Genomic DNA, 27,194 nt, shown 5'->3' on the forward strand with positions numbered 1-27,194 from the left:
CAGTGTTACAAGGGGCTTAACGTAAGAGTGGAGAAATGGATCACATCAAAAAGCAAGTGGTTCTGTGTCTTGAAAAACTCTTTGTTTGCAGGCACCTGTAAGCGAAACAAGTGCCAAACAAAACAAATATGTATAGGGAACTCCATTTTTTTTTTTTAACAGTTATCCCACGGAATCTGAGGAAGAACAGACAAAGAGAGTATGTTGCCTGGAAACTTATTTAGAGCTGAAAATTCAGTAAATTTACTAAATTAATTGCTTCCAATAAGAATAGCAGTGCCTAAAATTGTTGCCAAATCTCTGTATAAATCTCTGTTCCATGTAAAACCCCCAAACGTGTAACTCTTGAATCCAGTGCAGATTGATTTCAATTCAGACTGCAGTACTTGGACAGTTAGCAACTGGGTTATAAAGCATGTAAAGATATATGTGAGAGTTTTGCAATTCCAAGAGCGATTTATAGATTTGACACTTCTCTGTTAACACTGCCATTGAATTTTGGCAGCTCTGGTTTTGCTACAATACAGAAATATAGCTCTCTTAAACCTTGAAGCATTGATAAAGTATCGTTACAGTGGGGAGAAAAAATGGTGTACTATGTTGAAGTAGTTCAGTTTCATGACTACCACTTGTATAATTGAAAATACAGCATGGAAGATCAGACTCCAGGACATCACCTATTCTTTCTCCCCAGGACAGTGAACAGTGCAGCTTCTCACTTCAGGAATGTTAATGTTTTGGAGAGAAAATCGAAGCTTGATTTAGCACAACTCCAGCAAACCAATAATGGTGATGTTTAACCAACATAAACTCCCTCAGGTATTCAGCTCTGTCAGAACAAAGCAGAAATACTTCTTTTGCACATCTGTCACAATTCTAACGTTTTAAATAGCTTGTGGGGGGGGGGGGGTATATTTTAAACAGAAGTGGCTGGACTTAACCAGCCCAGGAGGGTCCCTTCCAGTTATGTATTCTTCTGAAATCAGCTGGTTTTGCAGAATAATATTATGTACACTTCATGCTAACTGGCAAAAAATCAACACCATGTTTTGCTACTTTTTAGGGGTATTTTTACATTTGTGTTCACAGTGGATTGATTCTGCTTTTATTGACTCAGAAGGAGAGGCTGGGGGAGACAGATGAAAACCTGCTACTTGAAATTTACTTGAATAATTACATTTCAGAAAGTTCATGGTCTTCTAATGTTTCTTATTTCTGGTTACATTTGACCATGATATCATGAACAACAGACAGCTTTCCAGTAGCAAGATTTGCTCTGTGGCTTATAAGAACTTCCCAGTATCCATCAGACCCAGGGCATTCAGATCACTCTGAGAAGAATCGTCCTTGAGATTAAGAACAGTTTTCTTTTTTTCTCATACCTGTAGAACGAAGAGAAACAGCTGCTTTCTTCTTCTTTGCTGCCAATGTAGTGCAGCAGTGTAGTAGTCTTAAAGGAACATGAATTCTAGTAATTCAGTTTCCAGCAGAAATTGTAGTGTCACTGTGCTACTGCCTTGTTTGAAGTAGAAACAGTACTCAGAAACCGGTCATCCAGGGTTTTTTTTCAGGATCAACCATAATGGTGTTCTTTTCTACAGTGTGAAAAATCTAGAACCTCTAGAACAATCATTTTGAGGTGAAGCAAAATGTTTTTGTCATGACCAGGAACAACAGAAGTTTTGGCCACAAGTGAATATAAAGCTTCCCTGCTAGGCCAGCTGACAGGCAGCATTTTAATAACGATAACCCCTAAGGTTTAGTTCACAAATATCACACTAATACAAGTGGACTCCTTGGACTAATACAAGAAGGACTCTTACTGTCGAATCACAGTCTTCTCCTTTAGGGCAAATTCCTACCTTACAGTATCTCTTAAAGTTCTACAAAGATGATTTATCCATTCCTCGTGTTGGTATATTGGCTGAGTCCCCCAAATGCTGTAAGTTTAAAAAAAAGGGATTCAGTCATTAATCGTCAAACTGCACTATGGAAGAATTTAATTCTCTTGAGACAAATGGGAGTGATCATTTTCAGTCACACCTCACTTAAACGGGTAAAACTTTTACATGTTTTTTAAGTTGCACATGACTTAGATCTGTCCAGCAAACCTTACAGGTTAAAAAACTCTGTTTTTTTTCACAGAATGATGACTTACTTTCCACTCAGAAACACTAAGAGTTTCACTACAGTGAACTCCTAAGGGCTGAGGATGTGCATTTAATGCACAATTAATTTTCCAGCTAGCTTTTGCTGACAGCGTGATCTGAATGTTTATTGCCATGTGCTTTTGCTAAATGTGAGACTTAAAAGTCCAGGAAAATAAATAAAAACCTGGTGGAGCAGTCAGTACTTGAAGTCATACTGCTGTGTTACAGTTCTTCCAGCATGAAGTGAAAACTAAGACCAAGCCTTGATTTTATACCACAACACCTCTGACATCTCATGTAATTACTGTCATAGTACTACACAGTTGGGAGCATCCTCAGCTTGCATGAAGTTTGCTGCTGCTTGAATTGAAGGAACAAAATTTTCCAAAATGCAAATTTGTTATTTGTCATCCGTAATGCACCAGTAAAGCTTTAATTATGTCTCAGTTTTTATCCTAGATACTTCCTATTTGCTGCCCACGGAGTACTGATTAGGCTGTTGGAGCACAGAAACCAATGATAATATACAAGACCTGTCTGTCTTGTAGGTCTTGAGGTTCTTGGGTATCCTGCTCCTTCCGGTAATGCCTGACTAGGTAAAGTGAAGCACTAGAGTTGAATTGGGCCATCAGTGTGGTATTACTATCTGTAAATGCTAGTAAAAATGAAGCGTGTTTGTCTGTAATACAGAGTATTTTTAGTGGCATATTTTAATAGAGAATACAGTGCAGCCTTCTAATTGCACGTTCACCAGATTCCATTGCAGTAGCTCCTATGCTAGTAAAAGATAAATTAATGCCCAGTTTGGCTCAATCAAATACAGCAAGTAAATAGTTTTCTAAATAAAAATAAACATAGGCATAGAATGTTGTAATCTAAAGCATGATACAATTTGGAATGCTGTTTTCTGTCATTCTTGAAGTTGTTGGCATATTTTAGGGATGTGCAAAAAATAAACATAAAGGGTATTTGAATCTTTTTGATTCGTGATTACAGAAACGCTGATATATCTTGAATTTATGAGAGGACGCATATTTCAGAAGTGAGTTCCCTAGTGCAAATAACCTAGTTACTCTCAAGTCTCATGTAGTTCATGCAGAAGGTGTGGAAGAACAGGGATTAGGTTTGTGAGACCACACATCTGATTTACCAATTTTGTAATTCAGATTACAGGAAATAGAAGAAAACTAACATCGTAATAGCAGGAAATAATAGTTTTCAGAGTATTGAATGAGTCAATAAAGTCCCCAAAGTATTTAATTAGAATTCTCCATTTCAGAGATGAGAAGTGGTTGCTTTATTCAATAACAACAAAAGAAGTTCGTACTACATAGTGTCTGACCCAGCAGTGAAATTTGTGCGGTTCTTTCCAGTGATACAGTATGGAGCATGTGTGCTGTGCTAGGGCAACTGGTAGCAGATGGTTTGCAGCCAGTAAACTGCCACGTGTTTTCTGGTATTATTTGCAATGATGGATGATATACTTGGCTGCCTATGCAGCAAATGGGATCATGGAGGTCACAAAATAAGCAACAAGTAGTGTATTAGTTTTATCTGGCTGCTTCTGATAGTAAGAAAAAAATGAGGGAGGCAGTTGCTGCTGAAGTTGCTGTTAAAGAGAAGGTGTCTACTGGCACACCTTCCTCACTGAAGCATTTGAACAAGTACATGAATTAAAATTTAGCAGTAGCAATTCAGGGAAAAATATTCTGACACCTGAGAGGCCTTGAAGGGAATCCTTAAGCCATTATGACTAAGAGCAGTGTCAGAGGCACCGTATTTCAGCTTTCCCTTGATCTTAGCTGATGAGCAAAAAAAGGGAATTTCTAATGGACTCAAGTTTTCATTCCTCTGTTATATCTACAGTGACTCATCCTGTAAATAAGAGCTTTATGTATGCTGAAGAGCCAGCTGAAACCTACCTGTGTCTCATACACTTCCTTTTGTTCCAAATGCCTCCAGTACTGAAATGTTCCTTTGAGTATTTCTAGGGAGAGTAGTAGACTGAGAAAAATGCTGCCCTGAAGCAATGAGCATGCATCAAGTCACCATGATCATCGTCATCACATGTTGTGCAACAACCTCTAGATTTCTGACTCAAGTTTACTCTAGGCAAGGGTAATAACAAGAGTGCTTGATAGCATCGTGATGTATCTGTCCATTTTGGGTACTTAAGGGAAAATAGCACTGTGAGTGCTATGAGTCCCTGCAGGGTGGGGATTCACCAAATCAGAAACAGGTAAGGCTTTGGAAAACACATCTTCTTAGGGTTTATTTTATGCTTATTGCGGCATAAGTAAGGGGAATGGTTTATTTGCAGGAGTCTAATTTCATCACTTCTATCCTGAACTAGTACATAAATATTTCAATTGCTGGTGCCTCTGCAGGGAAGCCCAAAAAGAAGAAAACATCACCTTCATTGCCCATCACCTTCATTGATACTCCATTCCCTCAGGACAGGGTGACAAGTGAAGCTACCTGATGGGAGAAATCCAGCCTGCAGCAACAGGTGGTGGTTTCTTGCAGTAGGTGACGGAGCCTTGTGACACAGGACAGACAGAGCTAACTTTAAAAGGCTAATTTTGTAACTGCTGAGTTGTAAAACACAATCAAGTCTTCTGTTTCTAAGAATGTAATGTTCGGCATTACAGTACTCTCACATCTAGAATACACTCATGGGAATAGAGTCATCAGGAGTCATCTAAAATGTGGCTTCCTTTGGAAAACATACATGATCTTCAGGTCATGATGACGATACCAGTAGAAACTTGCAATTGGATGCAGCTCTTATTGTGACAGATTGGCTGTTAGTACAGTGTTAAACATGCACAGACCCACTCTGACAGAAGAGAAAATGTTACCCTATTTAAGATAACAAAAACAAACCGACACTCATTAAATAAAAGATACAGAAATTGTCAGGATAAAAATCTCTTAAAATACAGTGAAGGAAAAATGAATTAATGGTCACTTTTGAAAACTAGTGAGAAAGCTTTCTGAAAATAAATGATAGAAAACAGCCTTAGAAGGAGCATGTGAATCTGATTCTTCTGAAGTTGGTGCCCTCAGTGGCATGAAGCTGGTAATATTAAGTGAGCTAGAAATAAAAACGCTGGCTAGAAATAAGTTATCTGAGCGTACTACAGTTGTATATCATCCCTGTATTATAATCTTTAAAGCAAATCCTAAAATTAATGAATGACATGTGATGATTGCTTTGGAACTTTCAATACAGACATCAAACTGTATATATATTTTGTAAGACTCCAGGGTTTCATAAATCCTAATCCGTTGGCACAAAAGAGTGACTAAAGATCTCAGGCACTAACTGACAGGAGAACTACTGCAATATAACTGGGATAAATCCATCCCACCCATATAAAGTTGGATGCCTTTGAGGACTGTGGAAACAGATGCCTCCATCCTACCCAACTAGAAGGCAGCATGAAAGATTGCTGCTCACCTACAGTTCCTGTCCAAGAGGAGGAGTTGTTTCTAGTTGCTGCTTAAAACAGCAAGTCAAAAAAGAACTGCATGAGGGTGGGTGCATGGCCTGTCCTTCTCTTCCTCTACACCTTTCCCAAATGGATCTTGAGCTGGTTCTGCCAAGTGTCTAGCTTGCTATATTTGGTCCTGAGGTTTCCAATACGAAATGACCAGAAAGAATGGGAATTTTGGACTTTATGAAACTACCAAAATCAAACTGGAATTCATCTGGGAAAAGAAAGTATGAGGGCAATCAGACTACAATGTTACTATCCCATCTTACAGCCAAAATTAGTTAAGGCAGAAAAATACATTATCTTTACACGACAGTAAACTGTTCCAACTAGTGATCTTATTCTAGCTATTCAGAAGGGAATATAAATCCTGATTCTTGTTCAAACCCTGATTAATAAGAACCAGCTGAATCCTAACAGCAGTGCTAGCATTTAATTTTTATTCAAGCTCATAATTTTCATTTTTGTTACCCTTTTTCACTTTTCTACCACTGTACAAAGAAATTTGAAACAAATGAGACTTTTTGTGATTGGACGTGTATTGTAGTGTAATGCATAAAATGTGGTAAGTCCAAAAATGAGGTAGAAAATAAAAATGAACTGGTATTTCATGATCAGATTCCCAAAGATAGATTCCATCATCTGCAATGTTTCTCTAGATCTTGAATTTGGAAAAGAAAGTTACGCAAGTACAAAGAAATTGTGGCCAAGATTCTCCTGACTTCTAATGCTTGATGCCTGTGTGCTTCAGGCTTTCTGTTCATTCTTTACATCAAAAGGGAAATTTATCTTCTACAAATCTTCCAGTGCTTTTCTAACAACTTAAAAAACCTCAACGATATTTTAATCGGGCAGGAATTTTGAAAATACAAAAGGGAAGTTGAAGTGTGTCTGTACTTGGCAAGTCAAAATACAGGAAGGATGCAGCAGAGAAGTCTAGAGTTGAGAGAACTTTAAAATGTATGCTCTACTGAAGCTGAGGATTTGGCTGCATTTGATAAAAGATTTTGTAGCTGGAGGAGTTCAAAATGATGTGTTGGATTTTTTTCTATTAAAAAACCCCTTAAGGATATAGACAACCGATTGCAAAATAAAACTCCCACCTTATGAAATGGAGATGCTCTTCTGTTTGTTCAGAGATTGCTGAGATAGTGGAGAAACAGTCAATACTGAAACAGAGTATTACTTTGCATATATAGGATTTTCCATCCAAAAATGTCATTTTACAAGTACTTAATCAAATGGGCCTTGCCACTAGCTTGTGGTCTATCACTAGAATTTAATTCTGTAGCAAGTGAAGAACCCAAAGATTAATACAGGATTCTTGCCAAGCAGTATCTATGTTCTTTTTCTTCCTTGCAGTTCCCCTTTTTTTTAAACTGCTAGAATATTCTTCCCTATCTAAATCTGTTTTATCTTCATGAGACCTACAGAATTCAGTTACCTTCTTAGTGATTGAATTCTCTCTCCAGTGATTTACTTTACATGACAATATGGAAATTGTGACAAGAGAACTCAAATGAGAGCTTTAGAAATTGACTTCCTTATTTTCATTGCAGTTGAAAATGGGTATTGACCCCACGGCAGTCACATTCATTCTGTGCCTACCTTATGGTAACTACATTTAACTCATTGTGTTAGAAGTCCACATAAGGTATGGGAATAATACTTTTAATTAACTTAAAGTGTTAATATTTTTTTTTAAATCAACATGCCCCAAGTTGAATTGAATGTATAAGAAACTAAGTAATTGGGCTGTTGCTCATTAGTGGTTTGACTTCTGTATTCTTTGACAGATCCGGTAAATTTGAGAAGTATATAATTTCTAGGTGACTACTGGACGTAAGCAGTGGAGAGCAGTGAGCTGTGTCCTGCTATACGTGAGGTGACTCACAAAGATTTGGGCAGATATTTGTATATCTTCTCATTGCAAAGCCTGAGCTTGTTCTGAAGGTTGTAAAGGTGTAGTTAGTGATGCTCAAACTCCTGTACTCCGCCTGCCTTTCCCATTTAATTTGCATTCAAAACAATTTTCTTCAAATTCCTAAGCACTCTACTACAGGCATGTGAAATATGTTGGGTTTTGCCATCTACACTAAGCAAATAGTTTTGTTGGGTCCAAGAGCTTTCAACTTTGAAGGCTTTTTAGTAGTTTCTGGCGTCTTAAAAATTGAAAGTTTCTAAAGAGGTGGGAGAAAGGGTTTTCTTTCTCTATACAGCAAGACCCTTTTAAATCTGGTGCAATTTTGAAATGAGAGGGTAAAATCTCTTAAGAACAGGATCTGTAGTAGAGCTGTCCACAAAAAAAATCTGGAAAGACTGCCAAATAAAACAAAGTGAAACACAGAAACACTGAAGGAGCTATCAAATTGCAGTATCATCTGCGTAACTGTTGTAATGTTCTCCGGAAGCACATGTAGTTCTTAAAGGAGAAATAAGAGTCTCCTGATATCTAGGGTAGTTTACAGAAAAACTCACGAGGTTCTTACTATTGCTTAGACCTTTGAGCCATTTGATCTAATACCTTGACTCATCTGGACATGATCAGAAAAAGGAAACAAGCAAATAGGATTTAATCTTTTGAGTTCTAGCACTTCAGAAGCAACGGTGCTACATGATTTTCTATGAAGAGACAGAGCTGTTTTGTAAACTGTGGTGCTTGCTGGAATTTTTACTCATGTGCTTTCATGCTTCGTATGTTTCTACTCGGTACTTAGGATTAAAGTATGGTTTCTGTGTAAATGTGTTGACATTATGCAAAATGCTCCATGCCTACATTTTTTTCCTGTATGTTTTCTATTCTGAACTGTTTTCAGTCTCGAAGATTGTCTTGATTAATTGGCAGCAGAACAAACCATTGCAAAGCTGATCTTTGTAAGCGTTCAGGATGCTTGGGAACAGATCCTATTTCTTCACACTCTTATTTGCCTTACTGTCTTTCTTTGTTCATTGTATTTTTGTGTGTGCATGTGTGTGTGCCTCAAGTGGTAGAAAAACAAGTGTTTGTCAGTGTTTGTAATCCATATGAGTACCAGTTGCTTCTCTCTTTACCATAATAATTTTTTGCCCCTTTCTTTATGGAGTGAATGGATTAAAAAGCCGTAGGAGAGTGGAATTACCATCCCCAAGTCTAGCCTGTGACTGCTACTATGACTAAGTAGTACATCATCAAACAGGCATGATGCGCACTAGCACTTAATCATTCCATCAGGGCCAGACAGACCTGTGCATTCCCTGTCTAAACAGAACAGCTGTTCTGTGCAACAACTGTGCTGATTTGATAATGATTTGCCAGGCAGCACACTCAAGCACCAAGTGATATATTCCTGGTGGTAAAATCTCATATTCTCTGGAACTCAGTCCCGCCCCTGGTCATGTCTTGACATAGTCTTTTTTGTTTCCTCTCCAGCTCCAAGTGCTGTCTGCTCTACATGCTTTCTGACTGTGTCGTCTTCTTTATTTGCAATTCTCCCTGCTTTCTACTTTCACACATTGAGACCAGCTGCCTCAGAGTTGCTGCCCTGCCCAATCTTCGCTGCAGTGCATGTTGGACATGTAGTCGTCTTAAGCATCTTGGCTTTCATCTTCTGTGGAAGGTATTTACTCATTACTATATTAACCCGTTGCACAGTGACTTGCACAGTTGCAGTGCTAGACAACTGCTAGCAACCACAGCGATAGTAACGATGTAGTGAATTCTGTAAGTTAGCATACAAAATGTATATTGAGAAAAACTAATTCAAACTGCATTTCCTTATACTGAATAAGTAAGTACAATGACTTGATTTGGGAGGTTGCTTCATTCCTATGCTCTGAGAATCTCAGCTCTGCTTTAGTTGGGACCCTGACACTAAAACTATGAGGCCAGAAAAATGCAGTCCAAACTTCTGCAGTGTGCAAAGCTCACAGCATCCTGAATGTGTCAGGCAGCTGCTGCACAAAAAATCTGACTAATGCTCCCAGAGAGCAAAGACAGTTTGAACTGGGTCCATATTTTAGCTGTATGGTGTGGGCTTCTGGGCGCAGACCCAGTGAGCAGTGGGCGAGTAGCAGTTTTCTGTCTTTGTATTATGTCAGAGTTTGAGGGCAGGCAGCTGCTGTGAATGTTTTAAGGTAGGAGGTTTTTCTTCCCCACCCAGACATTTAAGGTGAAATGAAATCTAAGGTGAAATTTAAATGTGGGAAGGGGTTTGCCTGTTATCTTGAACCAGCAGCCTCTGGAGCCTGACCACTCTGCAACATCCTCACCTCACACAAAGCTTGAACACTGATTGGTGTAAGATGCAGAGAAGTGAATGATGATAGAGAGTGCAAGATGCCCTCTCTTGCTGGGAGTCCACAGCTATCTCTGAAATAAATGCCTGTGTCATTGAACAGTTCTGGCCATACAGTTAGTTACTTTGTGCAAAAGGACAGTTAAACAGAAAAGTGTTTGTAAAGAAAAGATCCGATCCTTTCTTGTACCGTTCACTCCCTTATACATAGGAATCCTTTGGCAGAGAACAAAGTGCAAAGAAGTTTAAATGAAGTTCAGGCTTCAACAACCTCTGCTTAAGAACAGGAAACAGGGAGTTGGACTAACCTGTCAGCCTCAACAATTCTTACAAATCTGCATTTGACAACATACTTGTGTTAGGAACATTTGTAGGGTTCTTACATGTTCATTTTCTATTTTCTGGCATCATCTGGTTGCTGAATGCATTTTTTGCTACAGTCCAAAAATATAACGGGGAAGATGTGTCTCTTTCCTTCTAGTTGTGCACTTGTATGTTTCTACCACTTTTTCTAGAACTCTCTTTGGCATTGTTCTAAGTCTGAATAAATCTGAAAGCCTAAATTGCAAAGCAGTGTTAATCGCTGATGTCGTTGCACATCTTCATGCTGTTCACACTTCAACTTTCTGTGGGGTTCACTAACTTCTCTGGTATGCAGAGTTTGAAATGTGTGAATTCTAATAAAAGTAGGCCATGATTAGAAGATTACTGTTACTGTGTTTACCAGCATATTGTTTTCCTTGCTGTCTTTTATTATATTAGGTATGAACCTTTTTTCCATTTCCATAGTGGGAACAATCAATAGATTGAATGTGTGAACTCTTGAGACTGGGATGGCTGAACTGCTGTGTCAGGTTTTCTCACCCTACTTTCATCAAAACAGTCTTGCAGAGGCTGATTAAACAAAGACTTTGAGTACTGTATCACATACCTTATAGAAGATATGGGGGAAGGAGTCAGAGTGGGAAGAGGTACTTCTGAAAGCTGTAGAATGGTAACTTGCTATAGTAATGAGAAGCTACAGAAATAATAACTTGTAAATAATATTTGAAGGCTACAGCTGGTAAGTGCAATACAGCTTGAAGTTCAGATCATGCTTCTTCCAGTTTAATAAGGGAAAAATGTTTACAGACAATTGCACATACGTTCCTAGCATGACAAGATGTGAAGAGCCTTTGGTTGCTTAAACTACTGAGAAGGATGGCAATTCCAAAACCTATAAACTCGTGAGCTTGAGGCAGCACTTGCAGCCTACACTACCACAAAATGGAGTGTGTTATTCAAGCCAGTGTGGATAAAGTGTTACGGCCTGCGTGGAAGAGTGCTGTCTTTGTGCAAACTTTGATGTTAAAAAATGGTAACTGGAACTCACAGATATACTGATTATTCTGCTAAAAGAAGACTAGGAATCTCTTCTCAGAATTGCAGCATTTTAATTAGAAGAATGAGAGCAAAGTCTTAATCTTATTAATAGGGATAGACATGGATAAGGCAGAAACAAAATCCACAGCAACATAGCGCAAACATGAAAATCAATGGCTTGGAGGCTAGTAACAGCAATACTAGCTACAGCAACAAAACTGCTCCCTGTCCCTACTTTTCCTACAAGACTAAGCTTGACAGTGAAGCTGGGGAAAAAAAAAGCCTCTTCTGCCTTGTAACGTTGAGCTACATCACATACAGCTATTTGAAAATATATAGCTGAAATGTAGGGAAAGGTACTTTAAATGTACAAACCAAATCCACAGATACGTGATTGTTTTCTTTAAATTTCCTTTTAGCCCTTTTAAATTCTTGTGACATTCAAGGATATTGATCCTTGAATGAAGAATCTCATCTGTAGCTGATTCTGACAGATGTTAATCTTTCCCTTGCCTTTGCAGTCTGCTTGAAATAGTACTTGTTTCTTCATGTCAGGCCCCTGGCAATGCTTACTGGAGTTAGGATTACAGTCTCCAGTGAATCCCATTTTTACAGTCATTAACTTTCTAAACTGTTCCCCATAGCTGGCAACCTTTCCATGCTTGGAGAGCGACTTAGTGGGAAGCTGGGAGAGCGATGTTTTTTGTCTGTCTAGAATCATTGTGCCTTTAATTGAGATTTGTTTAACTTTGTCATTAAGTCCATTTATGTTGTAGGCATTTCATGACAACGATCACATACTTCACTTGTACACTGGCTGCGTTCCTGTTGCAATTTACCTATTAATGAAAGAAAAAAGAAGCTCCATGTTTACCTAAGGTTTTTACAAGTAGCCTTTTTCTTCTTCCATTAACTCAGTTAATAAATTCAGCAAATTTTTGGATTGGAAAATAGAGACATGGCTCATCTGCAGATTCTGTGCTATGTTCTAGCTAAGAAAATGGCTAGATTGCTTTAACAAAATACATGTGCTCTGGTTTCAATAGCTACTTGTCTAGATAGCAGTTGATGCCACTGTCAGAACCCATAAACCCTGGGTTTATGGTTGATTCCAAATTAGCAACAAATCTTGATCAGAAAGCAACAGGAATGGGAACAGTTCTCCCCCAGATGACAAGGACTTTATGGTGAACAGAAAACACTGCGTGCAGTATTGCTCTTTGTGTTCATCAGCCATACAGCTGTGTAACAGATTGTAGGTTACAGGTTACTTTCCTTCTCTTAGAATGTGAGTCAGGGGTGACCAAAACTATATGAGTTATAACATGAGCTTGACAATGATCACTTTAGCAGTTGGGGAAGCCAAATACTTGCTTCTTAATAACAAAAAAGAAAGCTGATTAATCAGCTGAGTCATCCTGCTTTACTTCACTGTTGGTATGAATGGCATTCCCTATGGATCGGCCTACATAGAGGAAAATGCCAAACCATAATCAAGACTGAGTGACTAGTTCAATCAAATGTTTCAAAATATCACCCATGAATTTTTAGATAAAATAGAAAGTAGGGATATTCTCAGTCAAGCAGTTAATTGCTTCATGAAAACTTGTCCTTTGTAATAATTTGAAGATTTTCACTAGGGCTCCCTCCAAGTAGAACTTTATTTCCATTTTATAGCTTTACATTGGGTTACACTGTAATGTACAGATTAACAGACTGGAATGGCACCTGCCCTCTCTCACATTGATGCTGCAATGCTGCCATGTTTCTGCGACAGATAATTTGCAGAGCCTCTAGGAATTAAAACAAGTTTTTAGAAGCTTTTAGAAAGATAAACAATACCAACCTACCCAACCTCTTGCAGGTATTACTACTAGCAGCAAAAATCACACCTGGAAGGGAAATGGGGTATTTTAGAGTTAATTCAGTAGGTCTTTCAGTTATTATTTTTAGAGAATTAATCGCAAAAGGATATTTCTATGAGTCTTGTTTCTTACGTGTAGCAAAAATTGTTTCAGATAGGAGCTGAAGACAGATTATGTCAAATTTTTGGCAAGAATTTGTCCAGTTGAAAATAACAGCAGTTTTTTAATACTTGTTTGGTTCCTGATGTGCCCCAGGTTGTGTGCAATGATGAAAAATTTATCATCAGCACATCTGTAAATGAGTCATCTTCTTTCCTGCACCCACATGGTTGCACAATTTTACTGACTGCTTGCTTTGAAGAATATTTGATATTTGTCATGTGAAGCTGTTCCATCACATTTGTAATATCGGAAACACTAATTAACACCTTAGTAGGACGTCACAGTTAATGTATTCATAATCATTTTGTGACCCAATACAGTATGATATAGTAGTATAATTACCAATCATATAAAGATAAAAGTTACAACACAGACATCTGGCTGCAAATGATACACCTGGATTAAACGTTTTCTCATCTGTCTGTCCTATACTCTGTAGCACAGACAGTGCAAAGCAGGTGGTAGAACCTTAGGTAAGAGCCATTATTAAACAGTAAGCAGTTACTTTCTCGTTTTTGTTTTCAGTGGATCAACATGGTAAATTTATCTCATGCCGTTAAGGGTTCCCTCAACACAAGTGCTGGAAATGGAAGATTCTTCCTTTTCCTTTTTTTTTTTTTTTAATGACTTGTTGAATGATGGCATTGCTGAGAGAAAAGAAAAAGCTGAAGGAAATAGGAGTAAGAGGTTAAAAAGTTTTGTCAGAGCTCTTCTTTGGGGTTCAGTTCTATTTCCTATGCTTTGTGCCTCACCATGAGTCCATGCTGCATTGCTTCTGAAACCGGTAGTTTGTAGCTCCCCCATATGAGTGGGGAAGGTGGAAAGGGATATAAATTCTCATTCCAAATTCACACTGGACCTTTTACTAACAAGTAAAACTTGTTACTAACTCAGAGTTTGTAATACTAATTTTCAATTCTGGTTTTCTGTGCTGAGTGATGTAAACAAAAAATTGTTTCTTTCTCTACATTTATGTTCAACCATGCGAAGAACAGTACTTGGATTTCATAAAGAATCTAGGCACATTTACGCCTAAGCTTATATACTGCACCTACGACTTGTGGTCAGCTGTGAACGTGCTGGTAATACCCATGAGCTATCTGGTACGGTTTTGGTCTTTGATGTCTTGTCATTAGTCACAATAGAGGAAGCATAATAAAATGCATAACCCTTTCCCCACATAATTATGACTCTAGTTTGTATTTCAGTTTAGTGCAGATCACTCATCAGTGTGCAGGACAGAATGAGAACAACTGCCTGAACAGAATACCTAAAAATATTTCCCATAGTGAAAAATAGAAATTGCGTCCTTTATGAAATGTAGGCATTTGCACAGTAGGTGAAGTGCCAAGTGGACACATTCACAAAATCTTTGGCACTCTTCAGCAGGCAGGACAGCATACCATGTCTGGACTCTACATATTCTCTATCTCCAGAAAAAGCATGAAGAAAAGTCTGATTTCAAATCTGTGTTTCCATGTTTTGTGTGCCAATATTAATTAGTTCAAATAATCGAATAACCTGACATATTTGAAATTCACTGTCGTTATATCACTTTAACACTCTGTGTAACCATGTATTTCCTTTGTCTGGGTATTTGACATGCACCTTATCATATTTATTATAGTATTATTTGTTGAATCAGTTGTCAGGATTAATCATAATAGTTACAAGAAAGCAATTTTATTCTGAATTGGAAGGAAGGAAGGAGCATATACCGGAAAGAGCCAAAAGATGACACTTGTAGCCAGATGTGATCTGTAGTATGGAAATCCTAAATGCTGTTGAAGAGTGGGAGAGTGGGACTCCACAGATTGTTGTCATAATCATGGTATTAGGAATAGATTTCTCCTTGGTATTTGCCTCTTTTTACTCCAGTTTTCATCAGATGATGAATACATGACAATTCTAGATTGTCTAACAGAAGAAAAATAAGCTCTTTTTTTTTTTTTTTTTTGATAAAGTATTCCTAGCAGGTTTCTGACTTCCAGATCTTTTTAAAGAGGCCTGTTGTGTTTGCATTTAGCATATTTCCACTTTTCTGTGGGGGTTTTGGGATGAATATTAGGTTCAAAGCATATAATCAGGTTGTACACCTTACAAGATCATTTTCTGCCTGCTTAAAATCAAAACCACAGGGAAGTTTTGATGATTACGTGTGTACCCAGTTTCTGTGTACAATGTCAGAATTTAAATATGTCACTTGGAAATGAGCTTTTGCAAATTTGTTTTATTTCAAAGGTAGAGACATGAACTTTAAATCAGGCTGACAATATTACATCAGTTTTTCTGTGGCATTGGAAATATGTTACTTTCTTAGAAATTATTTCCTTTCACTTTAAAGTGATAGCATGATTGTGGGTCAAGTGCTGAAGACTGAATTCAGATTACTTGAATTCTTTTAAAAAATTGAAATAATGAACAAAGGTAAGAAATTCTACAGTTCATTAAATAGTTTTCTAATTTCTTTGCTTTCAAATAGAAAAGAAGGAGTGGGAGAAATGAGAAGGAAAGGGCGACATATTTTTCTCTCTCAGAACACACAGAAAAAAAAGTGGTCTTGAGTACGGTCCTTCACAACACCAATCTGTTTCACAGAGGCAGTTTACAGTGCAGGAATGCACATCTAGAGAGAGCTCATGGATCAAAGTCCCTCTAATGCATGTGATTCTGAATACTTTGACAAAGCCAGAAACTCACACTTCTGGCGTATATAAAGTGTCCTGGAATGTGAGGCTGAGCAGTGAACCTTTGCACTCTTCTGTTTACAGCGTGTGCCTGAGAAAATGATGAGAGGAAGGTTTGGCAAGAATGACTGGGGAAGGGAGGATTCGGATCTAGGCAGAACAAAAACATAGATGTTGAATATTGATAGCGTTGATAAGAAACACCAATAACAAGGAGAGGAATGGAGAGGATTCTTGACATGGAAAATACAAGCATGCCTAGTTTCTGTGGCTTGACATTTCTGTAAATAAAACATGAGCTACTACACAAGTGCAGTGCAGAACTGAGTACACAGTTCTTGGTTGCTGCGTGGACTTCAAACTGGGTTCAACAGAGAGCATCACCTGGTTTTAGTCTGTTTTAATACAGAAATGACACTTGTGAAATTACATTGTCTTGTGAACCCTTGACCCAGTGACCCTTGAAATTGTTGAGTGTCAATCACATCTGACAGAATGTTAGAGGTTTTAAAGCTAAATAGGTTTCTACATAAAGATAATATGTTAAAGCTAGTATGTTTCTACAAGTTTGATGGAAACACAGGATAGGTAGAGGTCCTGACCAAAATAAAAGCTATGGTGTCAGAGGTCCATTTGATTAGAGAATTTATGTTAGGGCAGACATGTGTACCTGTATGTCCTAAAAGTTAGTCAAACCTCACGGATGCTTGCAAATTTAGTAGACACCAGAAACTCTGACCACCACAGAGAACAAAGTTTCATTATTTCAGCTGCTTACTGTACTGCTTGTTTTAATTCAGTGAAGAGACTGAAGTAAAAATATGAACCCAGAGGAACAGAGAAGGGTAGGCCCTGAGCTATTTAACGTGTGTCTGTGACCTGCAGTAACAAATAATATTTGTGATTAATGTAAATATGAAAAGTATGACAAAGAAGAGGAAAAAACTTCATAAAGCATTATGGATCGCTTGGTAAACTGAGCATAAGCAAACAACACGTGTTATGAAACAGCTAGGATGTGGTGGGAATGCCATCTGTAGATGAGCAAAGAGTACCAGCTTTATTTACAGGACTCAAGTCTCTACTTTCCATAGTGAGTATAAAACAACCTTGAATGAATGTTAGATAATTGAAAAATAACTGGCTCCATGCCGTACCCACAGTAAAAAGAGTTAAAACAGGACAAAGAGGCAATTTTCTCTCTGTACTTACTTATTTCTCTTGACACAGTTTGTGTACTTCTTCCTTCCAGGTAAGTTCAGTTAGTACGATCAGTTTAGTTGTGGGAATGAATAAAATTGCTAACACTGTGATCAGAAGGAAGAATAATCAACTTGTTCCCCTTTAAAGAGAGCCCCTTTAACATACTATCAGTACATAAGAACGACCATCCTGGACCAGATGAAAGGCTCATCTTGTCAAACCTGTCTCTGACAGAGGCAAACACAAGATCCTTAAGGAAGTGTCTAAGAGCAAGATAAGCTTATAGTGGTACTTTTCCAACCACTCTCCTATTCTTCTGCAGTGTTTGGATGGCAGCTTTCTATACCAGAGGAGTTTCCTGTACGTTTAAAAGCTTCAGTATATTTCCCTTCCATATACCTGTCTAGCTGTTCCTTGAATCCATTTACATTTTTAGCCACAACCTTGTGACTAGGAGTTCTGCAGCTTAACTATGTGGTGTGCAAACAACTGCCTTCTGTTGTTGTTAAACCTGTCATCAGGCGGTTCCCTTTGATGCACTTAGCTTTTGTAGTGGAAGAGGCACTGACATCTGAGCCTTCAGGATCTGCCCATGATTTTAAGCCCCTTTGGACTTTCACTGTTCAGCTTAAGTCCAAAAATATGGTAGTGGGGAGAGCTGAAGAGTTGGGCCTAGTCTCCAATACAGCAGCCAAATAGTGAGGAAAGAATCTAGTTTGTGAAAGGATATCTTTTTTTATAGGTGATGGAAGCACTTAACCCGAACTCTTGGTCAAAATACCAAAGCTGATGACTCTGAACTGGAGCCAGCTGGAAAGGAAAAGCAAAAAAGAGAGCCCAAAACAAAACCAAACTGACTAATGAGAGAAAGAATGGGTGGCTTCTCGTATGGAAAACCTTGTAAGTGTCAAACCAGTAATAAATACAGGCTGTTACCACATGGACATCATCCTTCATCAGTGGAGCCAGTTTGAGTCTTACCTAGGAGACTGAATGTCACCCATAATGCTGTTCCTTGGTTCTGGGTTCCTTAAAGAGCTGCTGTACTCTGCTCATCCCCAGAATTCTGCATTGATCACATCTATCCAAGAAAATAATATTGCAGAAAGTTTGCTGCTTGTTACTGACTACCCAATCCCAGTCTTCTAGTAAATGGTACATAGATCCTTCTTTGAGCAGGAAGCTGGACAGATGACCTCTTGAGGTCCCTTCCATTTTGATTTATTCTTTCATTATACATTTCTTCTCAGTGTTTGAAAGCCATCTTCCCCCTCAGAGAACCCTGTATAACTGACTTGCTTAATTTGTTTTGTATACTGATTTTTTAACAAAAATTTGTGTTTGTCACTTTGAAGTATTTTCCTTGTTGAAAGTCCAACACAAAGCTTAGCCCTTTTCTAGATGTGTGAAGATGGTAGCAATAATTCTTAAAAAAAAGATGTAACTTTGCATTTATTTTTCCTGCTACTTAAGAATTCTTAGGAGTTCAGAAACAGAAAAGTATACAAATTCTCTGGTGATCAGCAGTCTGAACAAACTTGTCAAACATGATGCTGTAGGTGTTGTCCATAATTCTACTTGTGTTTATAAAGCAGTAGCACACACAAAAAAGACAGAAATCCACGGAAAACTTAAGATACCTTCTGTGTTACTAATTTTGGATGTGGAATTTCCTGTTCTCCTACCGGTACATGAGGAGCATATATCCATTGGCCCCAAAAGACTCTTAAGAGATTTTCTTAATTCAGACAGAAAGCTGTAACTTTTGCAGTGCAAAGCGTTACCACTGTCAGTGGGCAAGGTAGGCAGTAGGGAACACTCCCTTTATTCATGTGGGGCATGTGTTGCAACATCACTCTCCAGTAAGGTGTCTGATAGAAAATGGAAGTGAAAAAAGCCTATACTTGGGTTACTGAAGTTATAACCAAGCAAACCTGTGGAAGCTTGGTAAATTGGTACAAAACAGAATAAAGTCAATGGTTACTTGGGAATCCATTGCCTTTCCAGAGAATCCAAAAGACACTCAAATTTAATGAAATGTTGCTGTACAAAGTAAAAGCAACTATCCCCATATCCACAAGCATATTTAGTTCAAAATAATTAATGTGTTAATGTAATTCAGAACATTTAAATCCCCCTAAGATTATATGCATGTGTATTTGTCTCATAGGTTTTGAGCACTTCACATTCATAGTGTACTTGATTCCTTGAGATCTGTAAACAGCAGTAAAATTTGAATGGAGTATGAAACTCAGCTAAATGTGAGTTATTAGAAAGCATTTCTTCTGTTTGTTTCTAACTTACTAAAACCCCTTAGGAACAAATGGACACAAATTGAAACACAAAAGCAGCATGTACAGTTTGTTTCCCAGGGACTTCCAGAAATGCAATCAGAAGCAATGTAAGTTAGCATACTTCTCTTAGTAAGTGCCCTATAGAACACATTATTTGAGGGTATCTCAGTTTTTAAATGCCCAGTTTTCAGTTCCTGGGATCGAATTTCAAAAGCTGTTGTGCTCCCAAACTCCATATTGATTTTCAGATGCTTCAGAACCTGCTAAGCGGGTCTTAAATATGACACACAAATACAGTGCAACTGGAAATTAGTAGCTGCTTTTGAAAAAAAATTGCCGCCTTCTAGAGACCATCCTGCCCTGAAGCAGATTGTCCTGTGAAGTCACAGATCTCTAAGCAGCAGCTGCCTGCAGTCTGTGCAATGTAGCAGTCGATTGACTGCAGTTAGAAAGTTTGCTTCATACATCTAAATAAGATGAAAAATTTGTACATTTTCAGAGATGGCTTTTTTATGCCCTCTTGCCCATTATTAATGAGAGAAAATGCCATTGTTGAAAGGCTGCTGTGTAGAGGTGTTAATTTTCAGTCTGAAATATGAAAGCACCAGAAAATTAAGGACAGCTGCAGTGACAAAAGACATCCATGCTTGCACAGCTTGACAGTTAATTCTTGCCTACTGACCCACTGCAGCTGACATGCCCTTGCTGACTCTCCCTAAAGGCCACAGTGTAATCATATTCATGATTAGTGAAAGTATAGTTCCTAAGTAGGGTTGAGTTTATAGTTGTGTTCATCAGAATTGTGAGTTGTTCTTGAAATGTGTTAAGCAATGAATAGTTCAGATGAGCGGTTTGTATGGCCGTGGTAATGCATGCGCCTTAAACACCTTGCTGATCTGGGGCTGGTATGGAGAATGTCTCAAAAGGATGGTGAAATAATGGGCAGGAAATGATGCATTTTGGAAAATGCAGGCTGTGTCATTCACCACGGGGCAAATCTCTTTGTGAACAAGCACAAGTCTTTTCTCATACCTGAGTCATCCAGCACATAAAGGCTTCAAAAAAATAAAAGATATGTTTCAAAATAGAAAAACACATATTTTGTCAGCCAGTGCTGTTAAACATACCATAATCGAAGTAATATATAACAATGAGGTGCTTGGCAAATGTTCATCACAAAAATTTTTGAAGAACTCTTTTTTTAAGATTTTTTTATTTTAAGAGCCCAGATCACATATGGTTGTGTGCAGAACAAAATAAAGACAATCAAAGTAAATCAGTGAACCAGACCACAAAAAAACTCTGTCACCTTTATACCTATACAATGCAGAGAGAAAAATATGAAACGATTAAGAATAGGGAAAAAATCAAAATAGTAAGTTTAAGCTAGCAAAGCCATACTTAGCAAATAGAAAGCTGTCAAAGAAGTAATCTGCTTTCCGGCGGTATTTATACTGGGCTAATTTAATCATTGTAGGTCAGAATTGTCAGAAACAGTCTAATCTTTTATTAGTTTTCTGAGCAGTTAACAACTAACTGAGCTTAATCAATTTTTGTCGCATCCTCTTTAACGCAGCAACATTTCTCACAATTTTGTCAATAATGTGTAAACCAAGGCCCAAAACAAAGCCAAAGAAATTGTCTTACCTTCTGTTTGATTTTTTCCATCTTTGTGCTTGAATCTTTTTCTACTGAAATCAGTGGGAGTTTTGATATGTCACAGGTCAATGGGAGCAGAATCTGATCTTTTATTAGCACATTGTTGCGGACCCTATGGGAACAGGAAATTTGATTTTGGAGCCAGGAACATAAATTAGGGAAAGATTTTTTTGGAATCAGTTTAATGGTCTGTGTTCAGTGTTCAGTTTTAGAAAATCCCTGAACAAAAGGAAGTCTTGAACTACATCAGGTGGTCTGATTACTGCAGGTGTGATTTCTGAGAGCGATCAGAGTTGTGTTCAGAAAATATTTGTAGGGACTGTCAGACTGAGGGGAGACTGTGTTAGAATCAGGTAGAAAGTTCAGGCCAGGCAGCTCCTTGGGATTTTTGCTATGTGTTGCCACCATCTCACAGTTTTTTCCAGGGAATATCACTAGGAAAATGTCCATGTTCATGTGATAAAACTGATCCCAGCAACAGAGAATGTGAGTCTGATACTGATCTTGATTTGGGTCATCTGATAGTGTCAACTACTATGCCATAAAATCTCAAAGCATTGTTACAAATACAAGAGCCTAGGAAGAAAAGAAGAAAGGCTCTTTACAGGGAAATAAACATTGCCTCTAAGATAAGGAAAAGTCAAAGTTGTTTCATTCATTGAACAATGGCACAAGAAATTCAAATGATGCTACAGAAGCCTGGCTTGCTGGCAGTCAAGCCGTCAAGCATGTTATTTCAGACTACCTCGTGCAGACATTTTAATTCTGAATTTAGATAATATGCCAGAGAAGTCTTGTTTATGTATGTATGTATGTAGGGCCTGATTTCTACATGCGTGCAGCAATTTTTATTTTAATAGCTGTATGCAGGCTCAAACTATGGAGCAGTGCTTTGCATACTTTCTCCTGCTGTACAGTAATGGTGTAATCTAAATGTCTTCCACATGAATATAGTCACACAGACATTATGCCTGAAGGTAGTCAAGTACTGTATCTTTCTGTCTCTTCTATACACATGAAAGCAACTGTGCACTGTGGTGTACTGGGGTGTGCTTCATTTGGAGCTAATGCATTCAGAGACATGCTGACTAGTGAATTGCTGTAGCCGACTCTGTATCCTTGGTGGCTTCCCAACTCCCTGGCAATGCAGTCAGCATCTTAAGTCTTCATTTGTGTATCCATTAAATTTCATTTCATCCCTTCTCCTGTGTCCCCATAATTGTCTACAAGTGGCAGGTGTTAATGTTCCAGTACATTGTAACTCGTTTGCAAGTACTTAATCTCAGAAAAGCAAAATTTGTGGGCACAAAATCCCCTTTTACGCACAGGAAGTTTTATATAATTGTAGCATTTCTTTATGCATGCCACAGGCTGAAAAACACATTTAATGCATCAACAGCAGGTCAGCTACACTTGGAGATAGGTTAGCTAATTCGGGTTGACATCTCATTTTTCTGCCTTTCAACCTCGGAGTATGAGGATGGTTCTTGGCATTCAGGTGTTACTGTTTGCATTGCCCTTCTCTGGACTGTTGCATTTTGCAGGGTGATGCAGTTCTCAAAGTGAAAGGTATATTGTCAATGTAATTAATGATGTAATATTTCCATGCTACTTTTTACTTCATCCAGGCCAGTGTTCTGTCTCCTGCAGTAGCTAATAATATTTAGGCAGTGGTGTACAAATAGGGAGGGCAACCATACTGTGTCATCTCCTTGGTGTACTCTCCCACTCAGCAGTTACTTTGGAGTCACAGATTTCCTGAACCACAGGTAGTGTCTTTGCTTTTAGTATGCCTGATTACTTTCTGAACTCATGTGTACTACAATATCCTCTGGAAAGGAATTCCATAGCTCAATTATGCATGCGTAGGGAGGGGAACCACCTTCTTTCGTTTGCCTCAAACTTGCCACTTGCTAGTTTTATTTCCCACTTCTTGATTTGTGAACTGGGAGACAAGACAACAGCCATTTCCTTCTAAACATCTTAAGGACAATTATGGCTATAAATATCTTCATTATACCCCTCCTGAGCCATCTCTTTTCCAGACTTAGAAATCATAATCTATGTAGTTTTTCTAAATATGGAAAATGATCCAGGCCTTTCATCATCCTGCACCTTTTCTTGTTTTACTTCGTTCTTTTTCTGAGATGTAAATGATGACCAGAACTACAAACAGTATTCAGGATGCGGGGACAGTACAGGTTTATATCGAGGGTCTGAGATTTTCTTTCCACCAACTAAGTTACATAGCTTCAGTATTAGTGGAACCCAACAGATAAGAGTGTACATAACTCACATTGATAGACACTGCGATCTCTTAGCAAAAGCAAAAATGATCTTGCTTTGCTTGGCCACATAATTTTTTGGTATAAATACACACACAACTGAATATTTAATGAATTCAGCAGAGCTGCGCAAGGGGCATTGTGTCAGGAGAACAAGCCACATGCATCCCATAGGACAGCTATCCCAGAGCAGGAGACGCTTCTGTCGTAGAAAGGCTCTTAAATACATTGGTCTCTGTGATGGGGCTCAAGTCAAATTCAGCATAGGAAGAATTTCCTTCCTACTGTGAAACAAATGCAGTTGTAGTAGCATTGTTACATGTGCCTTTCACTTGCTTTACCATGAGGCAAGTTTCGTGGGAGGAGGTGTTATCTTACATTTCTCTAAGTGTATCGGCTGATCTAATAAATGTTTTGGTTCATGGTCACTTTCTGAATAAGCCCTTAAAACTTCTTTTCATGAGAGGGCAGTTGCCAGCAGAGGTCCATAGCTGTAGCCAGTTTGAAAGGAGTTGAGTTTCACTAGCTTTTATTGGACTGAGATTTGATGGATGGACAAATATTTCTAAACCCACCAATCCAGCATTGACTTTTGGTGTTAGAATATTGAATCTTTTGCAATGAAAGCATTAGTTTAATCAGCCCTTTATTTTTTATCAGCAGAGTTTGTTCTTTATAGACTAAAAAAATGGCAGAATTATGTTAACTTTTTAAAATTACCAATATTTTTTCCACATGCCTTTAATTCAATTAATGCTAACTCATATGTATTCAATATTCTGTTAGTCATAAGAGCATTTTGTAAAGAAACAGAAAACCAATTAATAGAATTTGCATTTAAATGAACATTTTTATATGGCCAAAGCCTTGGAGCAGTAGGGGAATTTATGTGACTTACTCTATTGGTTGAAACAATCTAGGTTTTAAATGTGTTCTATCTGACCCTTGTTCTAGGTATCCCATTAAAGAAAGACATTTTACACTTGAAAATGTTAATTTGAATATGTATTTTAGGTATTTTTCTAATCTGATTTTTAAAATTAACATCTCACAGTGATTACATAGACTACCTAGTTATTTTATGGAACAATTGTTTACTTAACATATGGGTTAGAATGATCCTTTGTGCTCATTGTAATTCTCCACTGAACTTAAATGAAGACTTGTGAAAAGATAATTTAAGCTTTTGATTGAGAAAATGGACACTGCTTAGCTAAGATAATGAGAAAAAGAAAGCCACAGTTACTTTCTTTACTACCTTATTGTGAGACTGAGAGATCCTTTTAGGGTGTGTGGCTGGGATTGATCAAGATGTGAAATCACTATTACTCTTACTGCACAGATTCATCAAGAGGGCTCCTCCCCAGACCTTGCTGAGAATTATTAGAAAATTATTCATATATATAATTATTAATATATTTAAAGGCCAAATCTTTCTTATCATACTCATGTGAACGCTCCAGTGTATTTGATTCTTCATTCCATCACTGTAAAATGTTTGTGAAGGTGCAGAAAATATTGTTAACTTCTGAGTTTCAGACAGCTGTCTGAAATGGTAGTTGTCAGGGTTATTTTAAAAAGCCTGTTTTCCATAATATCTGAAACAGCTCAGAAGTGCAAAGAGTATGAACATACAGGCAAGTTATCTTCCTATCTTTTTGCGATAATGGTCTCTTTCTATTTTGGCTTAGCAAAAAAGTGCCCAAAAGACTTTATTGTGATACTCTAATGCATGAGAACACCCATAAATTATCTGTCTAACAGTTACGATGCAACTTTGAAGTTGTGACAACTTGGAAAAACCAGCCTGACAAGCACGCTCACTTTCGCTGTTTTTCTAAAACTTCTTGAGCATATAAGGAGAATTTAAAGTGAAGAAAGCAACTGAAGCACAAACACTTTTGTTCTCAGCACACAAATTCCTTCTGTTTCCCTGTCTGGGGTCCCGATTTCTGTCTCTGACTGGTGTGTCAGATAAAACAGTGTTATCACCTGGTATAAATCAATAAACAGTGTCAGTGTCATCTTGTCACTAACAGGCAGGCAGCAGGGAGCTCGTAAGCTTTTCCAAGTGGACGTCATAGAGGATACACAGTTTCTAGTGAACTACTGCTCTGCCTATAGCTAAAAGGTTTCTGCCTTGGCTAGTCATGCTTTGATTTACCAGAATTCCTATTTATGTTAGTAAAGAAAGAAAGAAAGGAGTTCTTATCTAGAGTAGAATTATCATAGGAAAAAAAAAAGGAAAGTGTTAAGTAAGCCTTAATATTCAGAACAAAGACAATAAAGAATTTTCATATAGGTGTAACTGCTGTACAATGCAACTAAAACTAAGTTTACATATACCTGGATAAAAAGAATGAGAAGAATTCTTATGTTTCTCGAAGATTAAGCTGTTCTTACTAAAGATGTTTTTCAAGCTTTAAGCTTAAACACAAATGCTTTATGAACACCTTCCAGATGTACGTGCAGTTTAACCTGCATTAGTAGATGCAATTTTCAGTTTCACTAGACCACGCTTTTCTTGCAAATGCTATTTTTAAGCAACAAGCACTCTGTATTTCAAAGACATCTGATCTGTTCCTCCTCAAGACAGCGAAAATCACTGTACAGCAAAAACACATTGGCTAATTTTGAAGATACCAAACTTCCACAACTGGTGCAGCGGCCGCATTACTTGCTTTGTGAAAACTGACTGTTGTGGGGTCACTCACCTCAGAGCAGTATCACTGGACGCCGGGGGTACAGGGAATCCGGAAGGTTGTCCAAGCTGTTTTGTAGTCTGTAGCACCCCAGTCCGTGGACACTTTCCCAAGCCAGAAGAGCCATTCACATTCCCTCTGCCTTCCCAGCCTCATTCACTGCTCTCAGGGCTCAACTAGCTGCACTGACTCACAGAAATTAAGCTCCCTCTGGGTCCTAGTGCTGTAAACGTGTGGGAGCTGCACGGACTCGTAGGAATTCAGCCTTTGGCTTGGTGCCTAGTCCATGCAGTGATGCACAGATGTGCAGTGAAAGTTTCAAAGCGTGCACTGGTTGTATGACTATGCATACATAATACCGAGAAAAGCCTCCAACTTCCTGGTTCCACTGTCAAGAACTGAAACCCTCTTTAAGGGATGTTTTGTCTATAGCCTTTCTGCTTTGCATCTTAATCCTTCACTCAATTTAAAGATGAGAGCTTTAAAGAAAGAAACTCTGAGATCCCTGCTGAATGGGTCCTTTTGAAAATCATCTCAAGAGCCCTTTACTGATGTCATGAGTCTATAAACAAACCTATAGGAACACTAATAGTTAACTGGTGAAGCAGTGGACTGGGTTCCCTGCAAAAATTGTGCAGTCCCCATTATCAGTTGTCTTTAACAGGGGTCAGCCAAACACTGATCTGGAGTAGCAAAGAAATATTTGACCCTGACTTGGGGCAGAGGAAAAGATATTATATAAGAAACCTTCCAGCCATAATATTCTGTGTTTAACACGCTTACCTCAAGCAACAAAGAGATATGGAAATGTTTTCCATTATGTTCGTGGAGGAGGATTAAGTACTTTACAAGGAAACAACAGTGTGTTTTAAGCAGTGATAAATATAGGAAAGAAATGCAAAAGTGAAACATGTCATAAGACACCAAAAAAAAAAAAAGCAAGTTGGCTAAAAACTACTCTAAAAGAAGTTGTCTAATTATGTAGAGAATTATGAAGCACCCCCTTAGAATGTCATAATTCTCATTCTGGCATAGCGTAAGCTTTGTGATT

At 38.1% G+C, this 27,194-nt stretch overlaps 2 protein-coding genes across 10 annotated transcripts in view; one reads left to right on the plus strand and one right to left on the minus strand.

Annotated features, from left to right (window-relative positions):
• The window catches only part of NGF (nerve growth factor), a 33,987-nt gene extending 7,629 nt beyond the window's left edge, over positions 1 to 26,358 (minus strand). For 2 of the 4 annotated variants that reach the window (XM_074850230.1, XM_074850231.1), the window contains exons 1-2: positions 26,156 to 26,358; positions 21,145 to 21,268 (exon numbers count right to left, since the gene is read on the minus strand). In XM_074850230.1, the coding sequence (XP_074706331.1) occupies positions 21,145 to 21,165 (21 nt within the window). In that variant the 5' untranslated portion in view covers positions 21,166 to 21,268; positions 26,156 to 26,358. Of the gene's footprint in view, positions 1 to 13,136; positions 13,179 to 21,144; positions 21,269 to 26,155 lie in introns of those variants that run through there. The other 2 variants (XM_074850233.1, XM_074850232.1) reach the window with 2 other exon arrangements.
• The window catches only part of LOC141934623 (uncharacterized), a 141,869-nt gene that overhangs the window by 69,405 nt on the left and 45,270 nt on the right, over positions 1 to 27,194 (plus strand). For all 6 annotated transcript variants that reach the window (XM_074850235.1, XM_074850241.1, XM_074850236.1 and 3 more), the window contains one exon: positions 9,060 to 9,246. In XM_074850235.1, the coding sequence (XP_074706336.1) occupies positions 9,060 to 9,246 (187 nt within the window). The remainder of the gene's footprint in view (positions 1 to 9,059; positions 9,247 to 27,194) is intronic.

Source organism: Strix aluco, chromosome 25 (assembly GCF_031877795.1).
Source record: "Strix aluco isolate bStrAlu1 chromosome 25, bStrAlu1.hap1, whole genome shotgun sequence".
Lineage (NCBI taxonomy): Eukaryota > Metazoa > Chordata > Aves > Strigiformes > Strigidae > Strix > Strix aluco.